Source organism: Diplotaxodon limnothrissa, linkage group LG16 (assembly GCF_057381915.1).
Source record: "Diplotaxodon limnothrissa isolate DT_005_m linkage group LG16, D_limnothrissa_male_GT1.1, whole genome shotgun sequence".
Taxonomy (NCBI): domain Eukaryota; kingdom Metazoa; phylum Chordata; class Actinopteri; order Cichliformes; family Cichlidae; genus Diplotaxodon; species Diplotaxodon limnothrissa.
The window spans coordinates 19,139,271-19,165,172 of NC_140611.1; the positions used below are offsets into that span (position 1 = coordinate 19,139,271).

Consider the following 25,902-nt stretch of genomic DNA (forward strand, 5'->3'; position numbering starts at 1 on the left):
ACACTGTTCAGCTAGAAAACAGAAACAGGGTCTGTTTAGTGTGTGATTGGGGTCAGATGTCACCTTCAGGACAGCAGCTGGATTTATCCTCTTGCTCAGTTTAGGATGACGATGAAGAATTAGCTGACGCGCTGTCTGACTTCATCCCTCTGGTGCAGGACAGAAACTTGCATTCATTTTGACCATTATCATCTTCTTCAGCTGAACTCCAGTAAAACCAAATTAACATTGCAAGATTGTTGTTGTCATCAGCTTTGGTGGATGTTTGAGATCTTGGAGTGGACTTTTGCTTAATACACTGTTTCAGGTAGTTTGCTTTCAGATAAAATATGCATAAAACCACCTTTACTGACAGCAGCTATACAGCGAGGTAAGCTGCACACACTTTTAACGTCAGCATAAAATTATGTCAAAGAGAGGAAATCAGCTACTTATACACTGTGGTCATCCCTGAGACCAGAAACAACCCATTGGTGTTCTTGGGTCATTAATCCAATATATGTTTATTGGTATCAGTATTTATAACAGCTGTTAAAGGAACCTTCTTTTTTTTTCAAAGTTAAGAAAAGATGGGAGAAACACCCTTCACCACACTGAGTGTTGATGTTGCATAGTTCATCCACCAGAGGGCTCCCTGCAGCTTCTCTGTTGGAAGCAGCCTCAGAGCGTAAACGAGTAAACAAGTAAATAAATACAAATAACAAATGTTAGGTGAATTTGTTCATGTTTTGTGACTGAACAGAAAAATATATCTGATATATTATATGAGAACATCAGTAGAACATCAGTATCTACATTTTTTTTTATCACACGTTATCTTTTGGCGTTATAATCATCACGTGCTTTCAGCTTGCCAGCGTGTGGTTTGTCGTGGTGAACCTTATAGCTTCAGGGCTTTTGCTCGGCCAAATTATGAATCCCAAGATTGTTTTTTTCTCTGGAGGAATTATTAAAGATATTTTGCTGAGAAAAAATATTTATCGGTTTCAACTAAGCATTTGCAAATGAATAAATAAGGGCAAAAAACAAGTAAGTTTAAACCTTGCAGTACATACTGCCAATCCCATAAGTGGCTTCATAAAAAAATAATCAGGCTAAGCTCCATAAAGGGCCAGACAAAGAGAACATGTTGGATATTTACGGTGATGTGACTCAGAAAGACCAAACCGAGGCACCGCACAAGTTCATATATGTAGAAATGAAAAGGTTTCTAATCAGTTTGCTTTGAGTTGACAATGTCTTTGAAAACTGTAGTTGCTCCTGTGCACTCTTCATTCTTGGGTTTTGCAGGGATCTAAAGAAAGAATAACCGTGTTATTAATACGATTAGCACTCATACTCACAATACTTCTACTACTGCTAATAATAATCTGACCATTTTCCTGTTAATATAAAACATATTTGGTTTTGTAAAATTTCCAGTACCGACTGATATATGAAGTGCAGTTCATAAATCAGTCCAGATGACAAAGCTGTTGATGTTCTCTCATGTTGTACGCTGCTCAAACAACTTAAAGGAAGACTTTTTAATCAGAGTACTGCATGAAGTCTGTTAACATCTGGGATACTGATCAGGTTATTTAAGTAGCAGACAGCGTTGTTAATCAGTTTCAGCTGGTTTGGTGTTAATGAAATTGACAACAGGTGCATTAAAGATGCAACAATGAGACAACATCCAAAACAGGAATGGTTTTACAGGTATACTACTGGAATTTTTCCCCTCCTCCTTATTTCTGACTGGTTTTTCACTGGTTTTTGCATTTGGCTGGGGTCAGTGTCGTTACTCATAGCATGAAGTGCTATCTGGACCCTACAGAGGTTGCATAGGTAGTCCACATCAGTATGTTTCCCAGCACAATCTCAAGAACATGGAAGAGATTCTATAAGACAGGCAGTTACTCTAGGAGAGCTAGACAGGGCTGCAGAAAGTCGTTAACCTATCAGCAGGTCTGTTGTTTGCTCCTTTGTAGAAGGAGGAACAGAATGAGAACTGCCAAAGCTACAAAGTGATGTCCAACAGGACACAGTGTGAATGCCTCTGACTAAACAATCACAATCAGACTTCATGAGGGTGATCTGAGTGCCTGACATTCACTAGTGTACCCTGTGCTCACTGCTCAGCACTGTGGAGCCACATTGGTACTTTCCATATAATACTGGCAGATCCACCACTTGTGTGCTGTGCTTTTAACAGATGAGAGAAGGGTCTGGAGAAGCTGTGGAGAACATTATACTGCCTGTAACATCGTTCAGCATGAACGGTTTAGTGGTGGGTTAGCGGTGGTCTGGGGAGGTATATTCTTGGAGCGACGCAGACCTCTAAAGGCTGGGCAACGGCACATGACTGCTATTAGGTATCGGGATAGAGTCGTTGGATCCACTGTAAGACCCTCTGCTGGTGCAGTGGGTGCTGGGTTCCTCCTGCTGCAAACAGTGTCTGGGTTCATGTGGCTAGAGAATGCAGCTAGTTCCTGGAAGGAGGTTTTGGTACCATTGATTGGCCCCCATGCTCACCTAACCTAAATCCAGTAGAGCACCTGTGGGACAATATGCTTCAGTCCATCCAACACAGTCAGGTTGCACCTCAGATTGTCCTCTGTGATGCTCTGGTCCAGATTTAGGAGGAGATCCCCCAGGAAACCGTTCATATTCTCATTAGGAGCATGTCCCAACATTATCATGCATGATTTCAAGCACATGAAGGCCAGTGTATTACCACATCTTAAATGATAATCAGAAGTTTTTTCGAGTGATGGCATTACCTGGTTGCAGACAGCTTTCCCGTAGCGTATGAAAGTGGCAAAGTGCTCGCAGTTTAGAGTAAAAAGGTTATATGGAAGGGATTGATTGAGAAGGGCGTCACGGCGTAGCCTCATATCCTCAGGTGCTGAAGGTGTGAAGGCATGGCGATTGTTACTGACCAACGCATGGGCTCCATGTGGGACATTGACCTCACCAACAGGGACTCTGCGAATCTTGGTTTCTCCAAGGAGAAGGTCCCCACATACTGGCATGATTTTTTGCAGATAAGTACGAACAGTTGTCATTAGTTGCTTCTCATCTTGGAAAAAAAAAGGAAACAAGAAATGTTAGTGTTATAATTTGCCTGTTTAATGAATGCAATGAACACACATGTTTTACTCACCTGCAACCGCAAAATGGATTACATGTCCATCGTCATCATAGATGGCCCAGTGCGAATATCCGAGTGGGTAGGAAAACTCAATCAAGTCTCCAAATTTTGCAGTGGATACAATGTTATCAATCTGTGTTAATAACAGTTAATAATTAGAATAAAAGAAGCAAGTAGTGACACATCTCCACCCACTACCACTCCCCGTGTACCCAGATAACAGGTTCAGCTACATTACAGAAAGTGGCTGACACATTTGTTTTTTTAGTACAGGCAATCTGCTTGTCAGAGGTAAAACTTACCCAGTTTCAGTCAGCATCTGAATACATTTAATGTTGCAGAACTATTATACTGTATTTTTATTATTTGCCAGACAGGCTGGTTTGAGTTTTTCAGAAAATGCGGATTTTCTGGGATTTTTCCATACAGCTGTCTTTAGTGTTTACAGAGAGTGTGAGCGGTGGTTCCCTGTTTCAAAGTAGCGGTCAAAATACTTTGAACTGATAGAAAGGCAACAGCAACTCAAATACCAGCAGAGGTATGCAGAAGAGCACCTCTAAAGGCACAACACATAAAACCTTAAAGCAGATGGGCTATAGCAGCAGAAGACCGCACTGAGTAACAATCCTGTCAGCTAAGAACAAGAAACTGAGGCTAAAGTTCACAGAGACTCACTAAAACTGAGAAAGAGAAGATGGGCAAAACGTTGCCTGATTCAGTGAGTTTCAACTTTTCCTCCAACATCCGGGTATTAGGGTCACAATTTGGCATAAACAGCATGGAAGCATGGATCCATCCTCCATAAACCAACAGTTCAGGCTTCTAGTGGTGTAATGGTGTGGTGGATCTTTTCTGGCACACTTTGGACCTAAGCACCAGCTAAGCACCGTTTAAACACCACAACCAGCATGTGTACCCAACTACTGAAAATAAATCTGGAAGCTCAAATCATCTTAAACTAGTTTCATGAACATGATATTGAGTCCTCTGAACTAAATGTTACGAGATTTCAGTCAAAAGAGCATCTTTGGGATTTGGGGACACCTCATGGATGGGGAACTGTGTGACGCTATCGTGTCAGCATGGACCAAAATCTCTGAGAAATGTTCCCAGCACCTTGTTGAATGGCAGGAGGAATTAAAGAATCAAAGCAGCTCTGAAGGTAAAAGTGTCCAGTCAGTATAGATAGATAGAAACTTACCTGCTGTTGATAATTCATGGCTGACTCGCAGTTATTTAGGTTTAAAATGAGAACTCCTGCAGCTCTCCCAGTCTGGTGTGTTTGCTGCGCTACTACATTCAACAATTAACTAACAATAAAGTAAAAAACAAAGCAATTTCTGTCAAGTCTCCTCCCAGTTCCACTCCCCGTCAAGTCAGTGAACAGGTTCAGCTGCATTACATCAAGTGGCTTTTCATAAATGAGCTGATCTAGCTCGAGGTGACCTGCTGAAGTTCAAACCGAGTGAAAAGGAGTGAAAAGCTACTTAAATAATGGTTTAATTAAATAATGTAACAGGATCCAAAGGAAGTCTTAGTGAAGCTTACCACCAAATTCCCACTTCATTTTGTGTGTATGGATTGTAAATTGCTAGTAAACTTTACTTGCAATTTACAATTTACTTACTTATTCTACTTCCCACTTTTCTACTATAGCTATACTATGAGCTGTGACAGATGTGACAGACATGAAGGTTTAGACTGCTGGTTGGATTTATAAACATTTTAAAAATATAACCCTGAAGTTCAGAAAATGGAACCTTCTGTGTGATATAGCAGAAATTTGTGGGGAAAAATGGGGAAAATTCACAGCATCAAATAGCATCTTTTGCCAAAACAGCAGCTGAAAAAGTAAAAACGTAAATATTTAGTAAGTGATTATCATTCATCACTTCTAATGATGATTAAGTCTTTTAATTGGATTGGAAAGTGGTTGTTTCAGCACTAGTTCCAGCCCCACATATGTGAACTGAGTGTATCTGATGACCGTCAGACAGATGAAATGAAGATTATCCTTCGCTCCCTGTGGCTTTGCATTAGATCCTCTATTGGTTTCCTAGAGAGCTTCCCACAATGCCCCAGGCAGTGGCGATTACAGCGTGCTAAATGCCAACCCCACTGTCAATGACTCCTACACAGCCTAATGAGGCAGAGCATCCATGCTGTAATTGTCATTTGTTTAGATCTCACATGAAGGTGTGAAGACAGGAATTAAACTACCACGGAGAATCACGCTGACTAAACTGTATGTGTGTGAGGTGAGTTCTAGCGCTGTGCGTGTGTGTCGCCGGGACGCCGCGTTTTCATTTGCACGTGTCGTGTGACGTCAGAGAGGATTCATGTGTAAAAATAGACTTCCTTTGCAGAGGTCTTCACACATGAATGGACAGAAACACTCACACACAGATGTTCTCCCCTCATCAGTGTAGCATCAAATAAACAGCAACACACAGAGACAGATGAACGCGTTGATACGACCCTCGTCTCTGTGTATGAGGAGGCAGTGATCGCGCTGAGCAAAGGCAGTTTGTATAGTTGTGTAAGCAAACATATACCAGAGAGGTTAACGGAGTCTGACATCTCACAGGAATTTGAAGCAGCTCATCGGACCACTTGCTGAATCCTTTTCATTTCTTTTAACATTACACGTTTGCTTCATGCATTTCTGGCATACAGTATTCCTTACCGAGGCTTTTTGCTTTCAAATCTCTTCTCCTCTGTCTTTGCTGAAAGGAGAGCGCTTACTGCAGAAAACAATATTGCGACAGTGTGTCAGCTCACAGGACAAAAATAGATATAGAAACAGCTTTAATTACTTGCACACCAGAAGAGACGTGTACTCACTATGGAGAACTGTGTCAGCCCTCTTTTCTAAAATATTTTTCTAGGAAGAGGAGGTGCTGTGATTTACTGAAATATGTGCAGCGTTGATCAAAATCAGACAGTATTTTTCTGAATCCATCCCTTTTGACAAGATCCTTTGAAGTGATCCTAAACCACGACAGAGCTTCCACCGTGTTTTACAGGTAGCGGTGGACGCTCACTGTCCCTCCTCCTGCTACCAGTGAGCAGCACATGGATCAACTGAAGGCAGATGCATCTCTCAGGCCCTGTGTCATTCTTTGCTGGATTTTTTCCTGTTTCTTAAGGACATGACTTAACATTGCTTAACAAACAAAGAAATCTTCCTCTAAATATTATCAGGTACAAAGACCGGACTGAAAACGAATGAAAAAAGGTCCAAAGAAATAATTTGAAAGGCTTCCTCAAAGCCTGGTGAACAATTGCAAAGTTGAATATTAAAATAAAATCTGGATCCTTGTGAATAAACTATAAAGAAATGAGGGATGGCTTAAAAAACTTAACTTAAAATACTGACAATGCTCTATTTTTTTAACCATATGTTATTATTTTTGTGGTTTCACTGATTTCTTTAAGCATTTAGCCTGAATAAAAATTGTTTTTCAGACTGAAAGTTAAAGAAAACAGTTAACCCAAACAATAAACTTATTACTAATCATTTAAGAAAATAATTTCCAGATTAACTGATAATAAAAAATAACCCGTGAATGTAGATCCACGTCTCCAACAGATCTAGATCAGCAGTGGTTTAATCTTTTGTCTCTTTCTGTTAGTTGGAAGAAGATGAAGTCAGGGGGAGATTGTTAATGTTGCACTGGAGCCAGATCTCCTCTGCTGGCACACTTGGCACAGCTTTAGTTTCCTGCTGTAGTGAATAATTTTGGCAGGTGCAGCGTCAGCAGGAAATCAACAAACCCTACGTGCTGTTTCTTTTGTATTGTCAGCCCCAGTGAAATGGTGATTGTTGTATTTGCAGTTAAACTATGAATAAAATGCTATTAGAGTGAAGTAAACAGCATTGTTGCTATTAAAACCTGATTGTATAGTGCAATTATCAGTGTACAGACCTATCACTTGATTTAGACAAGTGCATCACATCTACAAGCCAGTTTTGTGAACGTGGTTTGAGAGGTTGTGGAGATTATGAGTTTTTCTGTTACGTCTGTTTTCTATGTGAGCATTTCTGATTTTCTTTACCTGACTCCCTGTTCCTGTGTTGGTTATTAGGTTTGTCTAAAACCAGGAAAGCACGAATAGCATCAGGACGTCAATTCAGTGTGCTGCAGTGCTGTTTTTTTTCTACAGCTGTGTGAAGTCTCACTTTTTCTCTCAGAAAATGTTCTCGCCGCCTATATTAGCACGTTAACATGGGGATAAAAATATTTAGAGCAATGACACAGAGTTGCAAAACCTACAGCGCCGTTCGCCTCAGAATGAAGCATCTGTGGAAACATCATCGAGCTATTATTAGTTATTCATCCTTTAACCCTGTGAAAAAAAAGAGGAATGTAACCGGATTTTGAGCATGTGTGCTGCAAAGTGGCTTCCTTTATGTGACTAACTATTTTTCGGAGCTCAGCTGCTGTCGTGATGATGAGTTTGATGTCAGTATCAAAGAGCTGAAGATGTCCAGTTCTGTCTGATTTGCCTCGTTTTCTTTCTTTCTGTCAGGTTCCGCAGTGACAAAAGTGTGACTGCTCAGATCCACACGCACACACGTCATAAGAAGGCTTACGCAAGAGTTTTGACTCTGTTCCTGCTCGACATTGTTCTGCTCTTCAGGCCTTTTTTACTCAAAAACAAAATCCTCAGCCCTGACCTGAAACCACCATGTCTGGGAAGGAGCGCAGCCCCCGCCATCGGCCATGGTCGGTCTACCGGGCTAATACGTTTGATCTCTCTGCTGAGATGATGGGGTTGGCTCTCTCAGGTAACCAAGTAACTGCTACCATGGTAACCTTACTTCATTGATAACAAAACTGTAAAGAGCTTCTGCTCATCTCTGTTTCGCTCTCTTCCCCACAGGCAGCAGTCAGGACCCAGATGAGCCCGTGCTGGAGTTCAGCGTGGGTATGTTCAGGATGTGTTTGTAGATATTGTTGCTGCACCTTACTGATGCACCAGACTGTTTATTATGTTCTACTAGAATTAATATGGTAGTGTTCAAATTATTTTATTTTGATCGATCCACAAATGCACGAGCATTTATGCAGCTAATGCTTGATATCAGAGTCCCTGTAGAAGCAAGACTCACCACTCAGCAGCCATCTTGGAGACACCCATAAGCACTTCATTTGGCAGTTAATTTAATTAGTCACAGCACAATAAAAATCCCCACAATAAGGAAATATTGAAACTTTTTTTAACTCTTAAACCACATATCATCTTCCACTGCTGTCTCTGGATTTTGTCTCTGTTGATGTTCCTTAATCCTCTAAAGCATATTAACAAGTCACAGTGCTGCCAACACTCCAAAACCAAAAACTCATTTATGCATCATATGTCTGCAGCTATCTGAAGTCCACAGCTGGTTAACTCTTCTCGAATGCACTGTTTGGGTGTTTCAAAATGATTCCTTTGACATAGGGATGCATCATCCTACAAAGCTACACTAATCTGTCATTAAAACTTTGGAGTAAGGTGCTGCTTATCCTCAACTCTGTGCAGCATTTAAGCATTTTTTTTAGATTGTCCCACTGCTCAGCATAAATTGCTAGATGCAGTGAGGCAGACATAGACAAAAAACAAACCTTTATTTAGGATGATTTGAGAGGCCAGAATTACAAAGTCTGCAAGATGGTGAGGAAGCTGAAACCCAGAGTTAAGATAACAAGATACAGGTGAACATCATCATAGACAATGAGATAGACGAGGAAGTTAAATGAAATAAAGTTAAACACGGGACACTAGAGACAAGTATCAAAATAAAACAGGAAGTGAAACATAGACACATGAATGAACTTAAAATAGTGGAGTTGACACAGAATGGTACAGGAAAATACTGAGGAGCAGTATTAAACTGAAACTATGAACCAAAGATTTAATACACATGAAAGTCAAGGTGAAAAATGATAAACAACAAGGAGGAGAACATCTTGAATAAGAACTCTATATCCAAAATAGTATCTTTGTTTTTTTGCAGTGAGTTTTCAGCTCACTGTTTTCAGTGAACGCTGATAGTCAGCTAGTTAGTGAACATTTAAGAGCGTTTCGCATCTGAAGAGCCAGAAAGTTCCCTAATAAGCAGTAAGAGAGCAAAAAATAAGACAGAGAGAGAAATGAGGCCAGAAACAGAAACTAAGGGGATAATAGTTCAGCAGTTTTAAAAAAATATTTTGCCTCACTACCATTAACTGGCTAAAAATGTTTAAATATTCTACTTTAAAACATGATGATTTGACTGCGATGCTGTGTTTTTGTTTTTTCATTCTCAGTCAGTTTAAGAAAAACTCATAAACATGATGTGTCCCCATAATTACTGGCTCCTATTTATTTTTTATCCACTAAAGAATTACTCAACAGCTGCTGCTTGTCAAGTACTAACTACTCCAACATACTATATTTAAATCCTCCCATTGCTACAGATTACAGACCATCCCACTGTTAAATCCCCCAGTTTGTAATCGCCTGTGTTTAAATGTCCCTGCAGCCTGCAGTGAGCTGGTGACTCCTGCACTGGACCGTAAGCCGACCAGCTTTGTGGCCGTCAGCTGCACCACTCCGCCCCAGGCCTTCTGGACTAAACACGCTCAGACTGAAATCATAGAGGTATGCTACCTTCTACCTCACTGTCACTTCCTGCCTGCCGTTGGATGCTTACACAGCCTTTTCCCCTCGTCTCTCTGTCTTCAGGGCACCAGTAACCCCATCTTCCTGAGCAGTATAGCTTTCTTTCAGGACTCTCTGATCACTCAGCAGACGCAGGTCAAGCTTTCAGTCTACGACGTAAAGGACCGCTCACAGGGCACGGTAACCCCCCCACCCCCGCCAAGACAATTTCTTACAAAGTCAATAAACTGTCTTTAGATTTTCCATTGCAAAAGTAAATAATGCTCTTCTTTAACAAATCCTTCGTAGTTGATGCTCATCTGGGTAGAACCCTCTAAATCCTTTCGGTTTGTGTGTTTTTATGTGACAGATGTACATGCTCGGCTCTGCCATGTTCTCCGTGAAGGAGCTGCTGCAGGACAAGCACCACAGACTGCACCTGACTCTCAGGTAAGAGGCACGCAGAGCACAATGTGACTTTTCCGTGTTACGAACTGCAGGTCGCATTTGGGTTTTTGGGGACGTTGCACTCACTTGGTTATCGCTTGATTTGTCAGGTCAGCGGAGAACGAGCGCGTGGGCAACATCACTGTCATTGCCTGGCAGATAGAGGAGAAACGTGAGCAGAGAGCTCCTGTCGCAAGATTACAGAGGGGGGATACTGTTAATGGAAGGGTAGGAATTCACAAAAATGACTTTCGAATGAGACTTTGTTTTATAGTTTGTGGCAATATTTGAAATTAAAGTATGAAAATGTATTATTTTTTGTTAATTGATACATTAAGACAATTTCCTGTTTTACTTTTAATTTTTTCCTGATGTCAAAGTACATGAAACATACCAGGAATAACAGCCACGGGCTTGTGAATGTGCTTGAATTGATTAAAACAATATAAAACAATTTTATTGAACTTCCTGCTTTTTCTGACTTTTTTGGTAATGTAAAGGTCAGCAGCACATCCTTCTTTATGCAAACATTGTTGTTTATGTGTGCATCAGATGGTTCTGCCTGTGGATGAAAGCCTAACTGAATCCATGGGCATCAAATCCAAGTCGTCCTCTTTGTGTAAAGATCCGCTGCTGAAGGCTGGTGAGTGAACTCTTATGTGAGCTGTTGCTACTCCGAGTTATGGGAAAGTTTCACAACCAGTAACATGTAGTTTGCTGGCAGTAACAATGGCAGTGCTCATTTATATTTTTCCTTGTTTTAGTGTTTGGCGGCGTCATGTCACGGACGTACCGTTTCCCCACTACGGATGGTAACCACCTGCGGATCCTGGAGCAGATGGCAGAGAGCGTCCTCTCCCTGCATATTCCTCGACAGTATGTCAAACTGCTGCTGGAGGAGGATGCTGTCAGGTATAATGTGAAAGATGTGTTGATGCTTTTTGAAGTGATGTCAACGTCTAATAAATGCGAACCTTTTAAGAAAGCGTTCTCTGCGTGCTACCATAGACTGTATATAAAAGATGGACGTGGTTCCGTATTGTCGCCAGTTGGTTTGTGGATTTTGAAGCCTCTGGTTTAGTTTTTACCTTCTTGGCATTTTGAAGCTGTAAGTGATCACATTTGGATAGGAGGCTGGATCGCTAAGCTATCAGGTGAAACTAGCATGTTTGGTTGGCACATGCTTCTTGTTTGTACAGTTAGCTTTTACATTTTAAATACTCCACAACTTCACAAACACGTGTAGGAGCAGAGATTCAAATTAGCTTAGGTGATGCCTAGTAAGCAGATGTTTTGCCATCCATCTATCTGTGTACCCACCAGTGTTGGTCAAGTTACTTGAAAGAAGTAATCAGTAACTAATTACTGATTACTTCCCCAAAAAAGTAATCCCGTTACTTTACTGATTACTTATTTTCAAAAGTAATTAATTACTTAGTTACTTAGTTACTTTTTAAAAACACGATTTACAACCTGAAGAGGTGATAAAGCGATAGATCTTTCAGCCCAATTCTACTTTTTCTACATAATCCATCATACAAAATGTAATCAAATGGAAAAGTCTCTTTTTTTAAACTTGTTTTATCAGTTTTAATCTTTTAACTTTATGCATCAAGCAAAAATTTAATTATATGCAACATTCTCTGACTTGAATAAATTAGTTTAACATTTAAACCTATTTTCTACACATTCCAGCACATAAAATAAAATATTTTTTGTGTTTACACTCAGTCTTTCAAATAGATGCAAGTAAAACACAGCAGAAAATAAATAAAGTCAAAGACTAGCGGTCCTGTTGCGCTATTTTCACCTGTAAAGCAGGACTACGGTAGGCGGAGGTTTACCCTGGTGCAGGTGTGCCGCGGTCAGTTGAAGAATCCACGAATTTCTCTGTGAATTTCCCATTACGTCGTTGCGCACTCGGTGCTTGCTTGGAAGTTTAGGGGTTTTTTCGCTGTAAAAAGAAGTTTTCTTCCCACGCACGATGGACGCTAATATTTTTGTCACTTTTTATGGAATCAAACTCAAAGTAAGGTCAGTACTTCCACGCTTTAAACGCTGCACGCTCATACTCTCTCCCGCACTCGATATGTGATCCATTGTTGATCTGCACACAGCTGTTGTCACTAACGGCGCACTCGCTTACGTCACTGTCATGAGACATTCTTGCAAAAAAAATCACGGTTTTAGTAACGCAGTAACGCAGCGTTCCTACGGGAAAGTAACGGTAATCTAATTACCGTTTTTGCAATAGTAATCCCTTACTTTACTCGTTACTTTAAAAAAGTAATCAGATTACAGTTACGGCCCATCTCTGGTACCCACGCATTGATCAGTGAATGATTTTAAGCCAGTTTATTGGTTTCAGTGTCTTTGTTTGCAATGAATCATTTTGTTCATGGACTGAGAAGATTCTTGATTGGTTTAGTTTGTCTCCCAATATCCTCAGTCTTAGAGGCTATTTCTTTGTTAATGCCTCCTAGCAACTTAAGCAGCTTCTTTCTTTCTCCCAGCTGATCTCTTTTCTGGTGAGCTGCTGCCTCAAAGCAGCATTTTCTGCAGCCACCTCCTGGTTTTCCTTCTTTGAGTCTAGAAGGGCTTGTTGCAGGCTGTGCAGCATGCTGTTGGGAGCATGTGCGTGTTGCTGGGCAGAAAAATCAGGCTCATTTGTTTCAAGTGACTGAAAAACACAAAGTATACATCTGACAGGTAAAAATACTGACCCATCCTAATGCTGTAAACACTCAAAAACATAGGTCTTAACTCACACAACTGAACCGTTTTAGCTGTTTCAGTAAATACAGTCACTCAACACTGAGAACAAATATTAGCAAGCATCTGTATAATAGTCACAAGGTTGTGTCATACAAACTGTAGGTAAATAAAAAGGCATTCAGGCCTGAGATGATGCAATAAACTGTTACTTCGCCTGTTGCATTGTCGCTTTTCTCCATATTGGCTAAACACAGACAGTGTAGACCTGCTGAAGTCAGAGTACTGCTTCAGTGTTTCTCCTGGTTATTTTCTTCAGTCTTATTTCTGTAATTGTTCAAATGGTTTGATTCTGGTTTGGACTTCAGACTGTAATTGATGGAATTCTTCACAATTTTACATCAAAATATTATTATGTCCTGTTTGATTGAGGGGATCAAAGTGCTGTAGTTGTCGTAGCTGTCATGATTCGGCCGTGTGGCAGGCAGGATGAGGACCCAAATTGCAAACTCACAGACACGGGGGATAAACTCAAAATGCAGCTTTATTGCTGACAAGTGATAAACAATAACGATGATACAAAAGCAATGCAAAACTACACTAAACTGGGAAAAGCTAAAGTAACATATACCGGAAGACACGGGGAGAACCACACACGGCATGAGGGAGAACGCGACGCCGAACAGAGGGAGACTCAGACAGAAATACACAGAGGGTAAACGAGGAAAGTGGGCACACACGGGGAACACAGGTGACACTGATAATCATAACGAGACAGGGCGGGGTGAACTGAACATGACATGTACAGGCACAGAGGTTCAGACAGGAGGAGAGAGAGCACGGGGAAAACACAGACATAACGGGCTGGGGAAACATGGAATAAAACATAAGGAGAGACGAGGGCTCACAGATACACAGAGGGGCACACAGGGGGTAAAAGCCATGAAGGGAAAACACTTAGGGAACAACACAACAGGGCAACTCAGAAAACATGGCCTAAATAAGGAACGAAATACAAAAATACAAGGAACTAAGAATACTGGGCCCACATGGCCCAGGACCATGACATCACCCCCCCCTAAAGGGCTGGCTCCCGACAGCCCAAACCCGAGAAACAAAAACAGAAAACAACCCACCCAGGGCGGGAGGCGGGGGACCAGGACGGAGGGACCAGAACGGGAAACAAAACAAACAACAGAAAACACGGGAGCACATGACCATAGTCAAAATAAAGTTCAGGGGGCCGACCCAGAGCCCACAGGCACAAGAGTTCACGGGTCACACGGTCGGGGGGCCGACCAGGCGGGTGGCACAGGTGGCAGAGCTGGTCCGGAGGCCGGCCGTGCGGAAGGCAATGGCGGCGGCGACGAAGGAGACGACGGAGCAGTTCAGGAGGCCGGCCGCGCGGAAGGCAGCGGCGGCGGCGAAGGAGACGACGGAGCAGTTCAGGAGGCCGGCCGCGCGGAAGGCAGCGGCGGCTCTCCAGTGTCAGGCGTGCTGGCCATGGCCCGGTGGGCACAGGACCAGTCGAGGCAGGACCAGACGAGGCAGGACCAGCCGATGGCGATGCGGGGGCTGGACCAGGAGGAGCAGAAGCCAAAGTTGGAGCTGGGCCAGACGAAGGCTCTGAGGCTGGAGCTGGGCCAGACGAAGGCTCTGAGGCTGGAGCTGCAGCTGACGAAGGCTCTGAGGCTGGAGCTGCAGCTGACGAAGGCTCTGAGGCTGGAGCTGCAGCTGACGAAGGCTCTGAGGCTGGAGCTGCAGCTGACGAAGGCTCTGAGGCTGGAGCTGCAGCTGACGAAGCACAGGCTGGAGCTGCAGCTGACGAAGCACAGGCTGGAGCTGCAGCTGACGAAGCACAGGCTGGAGCTGCAGCTGACGAAGCACAGGCTGGAGCTGCAGCTGACGAAGCACAGGCTGGACCAGGCGTAGCAGAAGGCGGCTGGACGGGCTCCTCGGGCCCTCCAGCTGAGACAGGAGGCTGAACGGGCCCCTCGGACCCTCCAGCTGACGTGGCATGAGGCTGGTGCGGTTCTCCAGAACCCCCAGCTGACGAGGAAGGTTGCTGAACGGGCCCCTCGGACCCTCCAGCAGAGACAGGAGGCTGAACGGGCCCCTCGGACCCTCCAGCGGAGACAGGAGGCTGAACGGGCCCCTCGGACCATCCAGCGGAGACAGGAGGCTGAACGGGCCCCTCGGACCCTCCAGCTGACGAGGCATGGGGCTGGACGGGCCCCTCGGACCCTCCAGCGGAGACAGGAGGCTGAACGGGCCCCTCGGACCCTCCAGCGGAGACAGGAGGCTGAACGGGCCCCTCGGACCCTCCAGCGGATGAGGTAGATGGCGGCGTGGGAGCCGCGGAGTCCTGGATGAGCTCATCCGAGCTCCCAGCAGGAGCTGATGCAGAGCCAGAGAGATTTGAGACCCCTGGCTGAATGTTAAGCTGACCAGCGGACCGTACTGCTATCGGGGACTGGGCTACAGGAGCTACTGGGGCCTGCGCTACAGGCGGCACTGGAGCTACAGGCGGCACTGGAGCTACTGGGGCCTGCGCTACAGGCGGCACTGGAGCTACTGGGGCCTGCGCTACAGGCGGCACTGGAGCTACTGGAGACTGAACTGGGGGTGGCTGCGAGGGAGCTAACTGAACTGAGGGTGGCTGCGAGGGAGCTAACTGAACTGAGGGTGGCTGCGAGGGAGCTAACGGAACTGAGGGTGGCTGCGAGGGAGCTAACTGAACTGAGGGTGGCTGCGCTAACGGAAGCACAGGAATGTCAGCTACGGGCCGGGCTGCTAACAGAGCTAACGACCGAACTACTGACTGAAAGGCATGCAGTGGCGATGGCGGTGTGGGTTGTAGATTGAATTCTCCTGAGCCCTCAGTAGAAATAGGGACGGGTGTAGGCACATGCCGGACACTAGCCACTCCCACCCGAGGAGTAGGTACGGGTGCGGAGGTACGCTGGGCCCGAGCTGCCCCGGGGGGAGAAACACGAGCAGGAACGGGAGTAGGCTCAGAAAAAACAGTCGTAGAAACGGCAGGCTCAGGGTCAACACATACAGGGTCGACAAAAACGGATCTATCAAAAATGAACCCGCCGTCCACTTCATGCTTAGCAGTCTTAGCATTTGCAGTCCTAGGTTTAACAGCTTTTACAGCCTTTGGCGAGTGCTTATTGTTTGTGATTTCTCCCTGTTCAGAGGGAGCAAAATGAAAAAACTTCTCCCAGTCTATGTCATCATCCAAAAGGGAGACTCCAACCGTGTCTGGGGTGAATTTATTGTCCTTTTCAGTTATGGCTTCAGGTGGGATGTGTGAAAGGCAGTCATTATAACTCACCACCGGGAGTTGCTCAGCAAATGAAAAGTGACGGCGGCGTGAGCGTCGCCTCCTCTGAGGTGAGAAAGCTGACGGGGCATACAGCTGAGCCTCTGACGTGCGGGACGGCAATGCAGAGGCTGGAGCGTGAGCATCCGAAGAAAAACGGAGCACTCCCACCCGAAGCGGCCGAGGCTTGGGTGCGAGCGGGGCAACAGGCGGAGGATTTTGGCAACTTCGGGGACCTCCAAAAGCCAGCCGAGTTCCGCGGAATAAGTGCTCATAATCCGGAGCGCGCCACGGCTTCCAGCGGAGCTCCTCCTCCAGCTGGGCGAGGGCTGCCTCCTGGCGCTCATACAGCTGAGAGCGGTTTGCTGGGTCCATGTAATGGTCGCGTTCTTCTGTCATGATTCGGCCGTGTGGCAGGCAGGATGAGGACCCAAATTGCAAACTCACAGACACGGGGGATAAACTCAAAATGCAGCTTTATTGCTGACAAGTGATAAACAATAACGATGATACAAAAGCAATGCAAAACTACACTAAACTGGGAAAAGCTAAAGTAACATATACCGGAAGACACGGGGAGAACCACACACGGCATGAGGGAGAACGCGACGCCGAACAGAGGGAGACTCAGACAGAAATACACAGAGGGTAAACGAGGAAAGTGGGCACACACGGGGAACACAGGTGACACTGATAATCATAACGAGACAGGGTGGGGTGAACTAAACATGACATGTACAGGCACAGAGGTTCAGACAGGAGGAGAGAGAGCACGGGGAAAACACAGACATAACGGGCTGGGGAAACATGGAATAAAACATAAGGAGAGACGAGGGCTCACAGATACACAGAGGGGCACACAGGGGGTAAAAGCCATGAAGGGAAAACACTTAGGGAACAACACAACAGGGCAACTCAGAAAACATGGCCTAAATAAGGAACGAAATACAAAAATACAAGGAACTAAGAATACTGGGCCCACATGGCCCAGGACCATGACAGTAGCAACCCAGTTTGTTTGCTCTGTGTAAGAAAAACTTAAACTTGTACAAGTAAGTTAATGTAATTTATTTTTTTTAATGGTCATATTATGTAGCCAGCAGTACCTAAAGCTATGTAGCGGACACAATCGTCTGCACATATAAAATGTAATCATCCACACAAAATAAATTTTGCATTCACGTCTGAAGGCTGTAAGTAGTGATTTGGCTTCAGCTTGATGAATTTATATGAATACATCTCTTTTTATCCCCCTTCTCTAAAAATGCAGTAATTTGATGCTGAAGTCAAAGCAGTCTTTTAAGATCACAGTTTGTTTAGGTCATAAATATTAAGACATGAAACAAAGCTATTTAATACAGACACTTGGGGGGGAAAAATCTGATAGATTCCAGTTTGTGCATGTAAACAAGTAGTTTTCTTTTCATCTGATACAGGTTTCCCTTGGGCAGTGTTATTAGAAAACATTGCACACATTTTGCAGATGATACACAGTAATATGTAAGTATCATCTATGATATGCAGATAATGCAGTAGCCAGTCGATGCAAATCACTTATTTAACTACAGGCATGTCTTAAAGACATAAATGCATCCTGTGATTTTCTTCTGCTAAATTCAGACAAGAATGACGTGATTGTACTCGACCCTAAAGAGTCAGAAAGATGGCGTCTAACTAGATACTTACTCTGGATGACATTACCCTGACCTTCAGTAACACTGTAAGAAATCCTGAAGTTATTTTTATATATCAGGATTTGCCCTTCATTGCACACATTGCACAAATATACAGGGCTGCTTTCTTTCACCTATGCAATGCTGCTAAAATTAGAAACATCCTTTCTCAGAGTGATGCAGCAAGAGTACTGACAGGGATGAGAGATCGTATTTCTCCTATATTTGCTTCTCTTCGTTGGCTCCTTCTAAACCGACGACTGAATTTAAAGTCCTTCTCCTCACAAGGTCATCCCTTAGTTATACTGCTGTATCCTCAGACTGCTGCAAGACTCCCCATATGTTAATATGCCACTGCTGTATCCTCTCTTTGTTTCTTTCCCCTCAACCCCAACTGGTGACGTGACAGCAGATGGCTTCTACTCCCTGACCCTGGTTTTGTTGGAGGTTTCTTCCTGTTAAAAGGGGATTTGATTGTTGGGGGTTTTCTCTCTGATACTGTAGGATCCGGGGTACTTGTGTTTGAGCCAATAAAGGTGACACAGGTCATCCCATATAAATTAGTCCATGTAAATGACTAATTACTGTAATTTATTTATTTGTGGTGTTATTTGCTCCTTTAACTTTGCATTCTTATTGTGTTTTTGTTAGATTTGTGAAGCTCTTCTAGATGCATCTTACTTTTTTTTTTTTTTTACAACCTTTTTCCCTGTCAAGAAATGACACTTATGAGGAATCTAACCAAGCGTGTACTTTTCACAGATTGTTTCGATTAAATAATAACTGCTTGAGGGTAAAACGCTGCTTAGTACTCCGAACCCCAAAAATGGCAAAGGTTAGAGAAAATGGTTTGAAGAGATATCCGCAGGCTTTCCCTTAATGGTTGACTTTAATGTCTGTAACTGCTTTACTGTTATGTTCATTTGCTCGTTCAGTTTATAACTGAATGAGCAGCACAAAACGCACTCTGTGAGCTGCTCCGTGCGTCAGCTGGATGCACTGATTGTTACTGCATGTGCAGGGTGTGCGAGCTGGAAGAACTGGGTGAGCTGTCTCCATGCTGGGAGAACCTCAGGAGGCAGATCATTACTCAGTACCAGACCATCATCCTCACCTACCAGGAGACCATAAGTGACCTGCATGAATATAAGGGTTAGTTCCATAATATACATTGTAAAGGGCCATCACACTGATTTTAAATGTCAAAATTAGTCTTGCACAATGTGACCAAAATGTATTGTTTTACAATTAGGGATGTTTCCTGATGTCAGGAAGTAAACAGCATTAACTCCCCTAATAAGATAAATGTTACAACATTGAAAATATAGCCTTTCTGACATCATGTACAGCTGTTAGCGGGTTTTAATCATTATTTTCTCCATCTTCCTTACACAGAATCACAAACAACTGCTTTTTCTCATTTCTGCTGCCCCACAGGTCCGTCATTTAAGTCTAGCACCTTGAAAGCTGAGAGGAAGTTGGAGTTCATCCCCACTAACCTACATATCCAGAGGATGAGAGTACAGGGAGAGTCTGGTTACGGTACGAATTTGTCCACAAATGTTTAATGCATGCTTTCTGTAACTTAATATTCACGTTTTTCATGGATTTCCTCCCTTCTTAATTTTATTTTCTAACCTTTAATCAGACCGGACGTACGACGTAGTAACTATTGGTGCGCCTGCAGCACATCATCAAGGCTTTAAAGGCTGCGGTCTCCGAAAGCTGCTGCACAAGCTCGAAGAAGCCAGGAAACAGTGAGTTGTTTGAAGCTTGCGTGAGGATTTGGTGGTTGTTTTTCATTTGAAGTTTATAACAAACCTTTTTTTTTTTTTAAATTCAATCAGAACCCATGGAGAGGAGGGGTAAGGTTCTCTAAATCCTATTACAAGCTTTAAAAGTGGATAAAACCAAACCACACTTGTTTCTCAAGTAACCTCTTTTTCTTTCTTGCACACGCATCAATGCACACCTGGCTCCAGCTCTAAAGCAATGGCATACCAGCCTCAGGATGTTGTAAAAGCAAAGGAGCTGATTGGTCAGATTAACACTCTTAAGACACAAGTGTGTTACTACACTGAACGTCTGTCCCGAGCTGCCAAGGAGCGCTCAGCCAATGCTTTGGAGAGAACTCTGGCCATCCTAACAGAGAAGGTAAGACTGAACTGCAGGGATACTTAATATGTACAGTACTGTGCAAAAGTCTTAAGCCACCATATAATCATATAAGATTTTCAAAAGTGCTATTTTATGCCTGTCAAACAGTGTTATATTTGGCATATTGAAAAATTTAACAAAAGTAATGGAAAGAAATTATGTGTTTTGTGATTAGTGCCTAAATTTGCGAATTAGAATCAGCTCTTCAGTTTTATGTTATATGTAAACACAACACCGGTTCATCCCTTGATTTATGTTCCTTTTTTGTGCTTGAATGATTAATAGGTCAGTGTTAATGGGCTTAACAACCAAAAACACATTCATCTGTCAACAGTCAGGTACAAGGACTGGACTGAAAGTCTCCAAAGAAATACTTTGAAAGACTTTCAGAAAGCCTGGAGAACTATTTTTGAAGACCAGTTAATAAAAATTGCAACATCAAGATAAAAAGGTCATTAGAGTTAAAGATTCATTAGAATTAAAAGAAAATACAGGAAAGGATTCTAAAAACCTGACAAACTAACAAGGACTGAGGGAACTCACACAGATTAAATCCACACCAAGCAGAGAAAAGCACAGAGTAAAAACATAAAAGGTGACGTAAAGAAAAAACCTTCAAAATAAAACAGGAAGTGACTGGAAGAGACACACAGGAGAGGGCACTGAAACCACAGAGAAATGAAAAAATAATAAATGAATGATGTTGCAGATTACAGCCAGTGCACTAGCACTATATATCACGACAATGCTGACAGCACTGTGACTGCCAGGCAACCTCTGACTCACACAAACACAGACTGACCAGGATGAAAAATTAATTCAGTTTCATTTTATTACCTTTAAGAGCCAGTTAATAAATGTTAATGTGTTAACGTGCTTTCATGTAATGTCTGTAGTGTAACATTTCTCAGTATAACTTATCCGTCTCCGTCTGTCCTGCACCGCTGCTCCTGTAGACTCGTCAGCTCGTGACCGTGTGCGACTCCAAGCTGCTGTCCACAGCCATCGTGGCTCTGGCAGCAGCCCGCCCAGAGTTCTCTCAGCAAAGCACCCCGTCGCCATCCTCCTCCCTCTCGCCCTCCTCTCGCTCTCCGTCCCGCTCCCCCTCTCGTCACCCCACCTCGCCCTCTCGTGCTACCACCTCACCCTCTCGCCACACAGCTCCTCTGGAGGGCAGTGAAGGGACTAAAAACAAGCGCGCTTCCATGCAGGCAGATTTGCATGAAGAGGAGTGGGTAAGAGAGGAGTCCATCTGCCACTTTTGGTTAATAATGTTTTTTATATGCATGTATATATGTTTGATTTGATTGATGGTTATTTGTGCAGGAGAAGATTTGGCTAAACGTGGATAAAAGCTTGGAGTGTGTGATCCAGAGAGTGGACAGGCTGCTGCAGCGGGACAAACTCCAGAGTGACAGCAGCTCTGAGGACGTCTTCCTGCTCGCCAGTGACGAGCCGGGTAACGCTAAGAAAGGTAAACGCACGTAGACAAGATTTTTGCATGAATCCACGTACTGAGTGAGCTCAGCCGTCTAATACGAACAAAGGTACAGGTATAAACTTTCAGGAGTCTCCAGACGTCATCATCATTATCATCCCTCTCAACTATCCTGAAGCAGACCCTGGCATGCTGTCTCAGTCATGTTAATCATCTCTATTGTTTAACAGCTGAAATAAATCTTTAAGATACAAGTCCAAGTGGAAATCTGTCCGTATCCAAACATTTTTATGTTCTCTCATTTGCAGAAAGCAGCCCAGAGGTTGAAAAGTCATCCCCAGGTAGGAGCACTGTTTCCTTTACGAACAGTAGGTACATGAAAAAGTATCACAGTGCAAGAACCGATGATTAAAAAGAGGCAGAGTAGATTAAAAAACACACACAACTGTAATTAGAAGGAAAAAGACATCACATGTAATGTCACATGTAAGCAGATCTTTAAAAGAGGAGGCAAAAACACGGTGTCTTCAACATTCTCAGTCTCAACTTTGGAACAGCCAGGAGGGCTGCAGGACCTGAGGCTGCTAACTGGTTAAATAAAATGTTTCTGCTACATAGCCTGGGCCCAGATCTAGACCTGCTTTGAGAGTGATCAGTATTAAATTAAATGATAAAAGCCTATAGTGAGACTGTGGAGAGAGCCAGGATAGCAGCGATGTGATAGTTTCTGCAAAAAGCAGCAACATCTGATAGAATCAGGAGAGATCTCTCACTTTTACACTGATGTTTGACTGATGCAGGCAAAAAAAAAAAATTTTTCTCTGTAATTCTTTTGTTCGTCCTCCAAATTATTGCTATTTTTAAATAAACCATAAAAAAGAAAGATGTTTAATGAAAACTGCACAAATCATTTTAAATTTGCAGACACTGTGGGGTTGTGTGTATAGCTATTACTTCAGCCATTTGTTCAGGCTATTTCAGGATTTCTGATAGAAATGTCCTCTCAAATCCCTGCAGGTGAGTGGAGCGACGCCCTGTATCCTCTCCTCACCACGCTGACAGATTGCGTGTCTCTGATGAGCGACAAAGCCAAGAAAGCCATGGTGTTTCTGCTAATGCAGGACAGCGCCCCCACCATCGCCATGAGCCTCACCCTGCAGTACCGCCGCGACGTCGTCTTCTGCCAGACGGTCTGCCGCTAACTGCTATGACTGTTACATGTACAGTGCATGAAACCCGTGCACGTGTAGGCTTGGACGTTTGTCCTTACTCAACGATTGTGATGATGTGATGTGTGCCGTTTACAGCTCACCGCTCTGATCTGCGGCTTCATTTTGAAGCTGAGGAACTGCCTCTGTGACTCAGGCTTCCTCAGGCAGCTGCACACCATCGGCCTGCTGGTGCAGTATGAGGGCCTGCTCAGCACTTATGGTAACTTTGTTTGTGCATGTTTGTGTATATAGAAATATGTAAAATCACAAAAGACTGTGTGCATCTTCCACTAATGATCTCCATGAAATTACACAGAAAATATTGTTATTATTTTTAGTAAAATTATTTTTAAAGCATTGCATTTCAAATAATAATGAGAATGAAAAAACTATAATTTCTATAGTATAATTTTTTTAAAGGTAGTAGTTGACTTAGGATCTGTTTAAAGGTACAAAAATTCAAAAGCTGCTGAAAAACTAATATAAAACTGGTTACAAAGCTTCCTTTAGCAAACTAAGTTTTGTGGTTTTTAATGTCTTTTAATATTAAAAGTCAATCAGAATTGACTCCCTGTCCATGCCCTGATTTTGTTCTTCCTTTGCCACATAAATGAAGGCGAGGAGCTGGCCATGTTGGAGGACATGAGCGTCGGAGTGATGGACCTGAGAAATGTCACCTTTAAAGTTACCCAGGCAACTTCTGGTTTCAGCCCCGACATGCTGCCGGTAATTACGGGGAACAGGAGCGGCTTTAACGTCAGGGTCCCGATGCCCGGGGCGATGTTTGACATGCTGCCACGAGAGATCCAAAACGGGATGCTGCTGCGAGTTCAGCCCGTCCTGTTCAACGTTGGCATTAACGAACAGCAGACTCTGGCTGAGAAGTGAGTCACTGAGACTAGAGGGCAGGAAAGGTAGAAAGAGATACCCATGCCAAGCTTGATAGGTCAGTCGCAAAAAGGCCAGTGAGCAGCACATTCGGCTTTAAAGCATATTTTTAAACCTCTGGCTGAATGAGGCTTGTTCACTGCATGGTCACTGCATAAATGTTCTCTCTTGCAAGACAACAAATTTAGATTTTTCTTAAAAAATGACTGTAAAGACGAGATTTTAAGTTACTAACTTTTAAAAACTGGGTTGATACATATGTGCGCTCGTTTTTATTGATGTTGCATTAAACTTTGAATGGCTGTGCTGGAAGTGAACCTCCTTCAGTACAGAAAAGCCAGACAGCAGCAGGCTATGTGTTATATTAATGAAAACTTTTAACTCTTAAATCATGCGTGTGTGCAGGTTCGGAGACACATCGCTGCAAGATGTCATCAACATGGAAAGCATGACTCGCCTCAGCTCGTACTACGACCAGTTTAAAGAGGTCCTTCCAGAAGACTGTGAGTGAAATACATAATTTATTAGTGAGAAAAGTGTATTTTCCCCCCTTTTTTTTGTTCTTTGCTCACCACTCGTCCTCTGTCATCTCCTCAGGTCTCCCTCGCTCTCGTAGTACCACCAGCGTGCCCGAGCTGCTCAAACTGCTGAGCCAGAACGTGAACACCAAGAAGAACAAGAACGTGGAGATCCTGTGGCAAGCAGCTGAGGTAGACTCATCACCACTGCCTCTAATTCTAGCCCCTGAAGCGTAAAAGCTCTGTCTCCTTCTTCTAATCTCTTCCTCCGAATCCCCAAAGGTGTGTCGCCGCTTGAACGGAGTGCGTTTTACCAGCTGTAAGAGCGCTAAGGACCGCACAGCCATGTCTGTGACCCTGGAACAGTGTCAGATCCTGCAGCAGGAGCACGCCCTGGCCCCACAGGTCTTCTATCAGGCCTTGGACTGTATGCGCAGGTCAGTATCTACACCTAAAACACACTGGAAAAATAGTAATTTGCCAAAAAAGGGAAAAGAAAAAAAAAAGTATGACTTCTGTCTCACAGCGAGGGCTGCAGGAGAGAGAACACCATGAAGAATGTGGGATGTCGTAAATATGCCTTTAACGCCCTCCAGCTTAAGGCCTTTCCCAAACAATACCGCCCTCCAGAGGGGACATATGGGAAGGTCGAAACCTAAGTGGACTCTGCTATTTGGCAGAAACCAAAAGACTGTAAGGGGATGAAGAAGATGGCGCCACACAAACAAAAGCACCAACACAAACTGGAACAGCAGCCCTTTGTTCTGTGCTTAGTCATTGTTAAGATAATAAATGTCCAAGTGCCAGTGCTCACTGTAGATCATTTTCTAGCAGACTCCCCTCTCCTCTCAGTAGTATTAGATTCAAACACTTTTCACACATACTTCACAGCCACAGTCGGCGTTCTGTGTTACTTCGTAGCCAGTGTGCAGACAGTGTTTGCTGCTGTACCAGTTGTAGCATCGGGAAGCGTACAGTCTCTCTGGATTTATTTTAAGGAGACGTGCAAAAGCCTTTAGTTTTAGAAGAAAAAAGATGTGGCACACAGATGTATTTGTACTCAGCAGAGCAGCTTTTGTTGACGCTATCACACCATCAGTTAAGAAGTGAGACTGCTGATTATCTACAAAACATAAAACGCATTGAGCCCTTTTCAGACATTGGATTCCCACTGGCTTTACCTAGTGTGTCATTGACGCAAAAGTCATTTTACTTTTCATGTTCATCACATAAATCACTTCTTTCGGTTGGTCCCTTATCCCAAAGGGTTCACCACAGCAGGTAGCTCTGGATGTATGATCTGTTTTCTTTCCTGACTCAATTCCAAAGAGGAGTTTGTATCACCAGCTGGATGTGAATCTGAAACATTTTGCTTGGCAAGCACACATGTGTAAACCACCACACTAACAGAGCCTCAGACATACTGTGGGGGTAATAATCATTTGATCCCTTGCTCAATGGAGAGAGACAGAATATGAACCAAAAATCCAGAAAAAAACTCATAAAAAATTATAAATTGATTTGCATGGCAGAGCTTGTGTACCAGTGTGGAGATGCTGCTGTGGTGTTTTAGGTTGTCAGCTGAAAGGAGATATCTTCTTTTCTGAAGTCACTGTTGTGAACCAAAGCCTAAAACAACTGAAGTCTGCTGATTTCTGGATTCTGTCTTGGCTATTTCTTAGGCAGGAAGCCTAAGGTTCAGATGTTGCCAGACTGTAAGGAGTGCATGTCTGAAAGGGGCATTAAATTTATGTGCATATTGATCTG

The 25,902-nt window shown here is 43.5% G+C and overlaps 2 protein-coding genes across 4 annotated transcripts; one reads left to right on the plus strand and one right to left on the minus strand.

The window, feature by feature from the left end:
• Positions 1-1,210: 1,210 nt before the first annotated feature.
• Positions 1,211-4,352, minus strand: LOC146616025 (phospholipase A and acyltransferase 2-like). The gene is made up of 4 exons (XM_085374147.1): positions 4,335-4,352; positions 3,146-3,266; positions 2,763-3,061; positions 1,211-1,294 (listed from the first exon to the last, which is right to left on the minus strand). Exons 1-4 carry the CDS (start codon positions 4,350-4,352, stop codon positions 1,211-1,213), a joined length of 522 nt encoding a protein of 173 aa, XP_085230273.1.
• Positions 4,353-7,825: 3,473 nt separating this feature from the next.
• Positions 7,826-24,794, plus strand: inpp4aa (inositol polyphosphate-4-phosphatase type I Aa). Of its 3 annotated transcripts, none has more exons than XM_085374079.1 (23): positions 7,826-7,925; positions 8,021-8,065; positions 9,645-9,763; positions 9,848-9,964; positions 10,134-10,213; positions 10,321-10,438; positions 10,763-10,853; positions 10,975-11,122; positions 18,945-19,075; positions 19,361-19,465; positions 19,572-19,680; positions 19,771-19,788; positions 19,906-20,077; positions 21,037-21,315; positions 21,407-21,554; positions 21,821-21,859; positions 22,536-22,708; positions 22,826-22,949; positions 23,346-23,613; positions 24,023-24,120; positions 24,215-24,327; positions 24,418-24,572; positions 24,662-24,794. In XM_085374079.1, exons 1-23 carry the CDS (start codon positions 7,826-7,828, stop codon positions 24,792-24,794), a joined length of 2,883 nt encoding a protein of 960 aa, XP_085230205.1. The 3 variants fall into 3 exon arrangements, with proteins under 3 accessions (XP_085230205.1, XP_085230206.1, XP_085230204.1); XM_085374080.1 differs by having other exon boundaries at positions 21,827-21,859; XM_085374078.1 differs by lacking the exon at positions 19,771-19,788 and having other exon boundaries at positions 19,873-20,077; positions 21,827-21,859.
• Positions 24,795-25,902: the final 1,108 nt, after the last annotated feature.

Coding starts and splice junctions, on each gene's coding strand:
- inpp4aa (XM_085374078.1), top strand. CDS start 7,826: ATGTCTGGGAAGGAGCGCAGCCCCCGCCATCGGCCATGGTCGGTCTAC. Junction 9,965..10,133: donor AGGACCGCTCACAGGGCACG/GTAACCCCCCCA, acceptor TTTATGTGACAG/ATGTACATGCTCGGCTCTGC. Junction 10,854..10,974: donor AGATCCGCTGCTGAAGGCTG/GTGAGTGAACTC, acceptor TCCTTGTTTTAG/TGTTTGGCGGCGTCATGTCA.
- LOC146616025 (XM_085374147.1), bottom strand. Junction 3,062..3,145: donor AATCCATTTTGCGGTTGCAG/GTGAGTAAAACA, acceptor TTTTTTTCCAAG/ATGAGAAGCAACTAATGACA. Junction 1,295..2,762: donor GGAAAGCTGTCTGCAACCAG/GTAATGCCATCA, acceptor TTCTTTCTTTAG/ATCCCTGCAAAACCCAAGAA.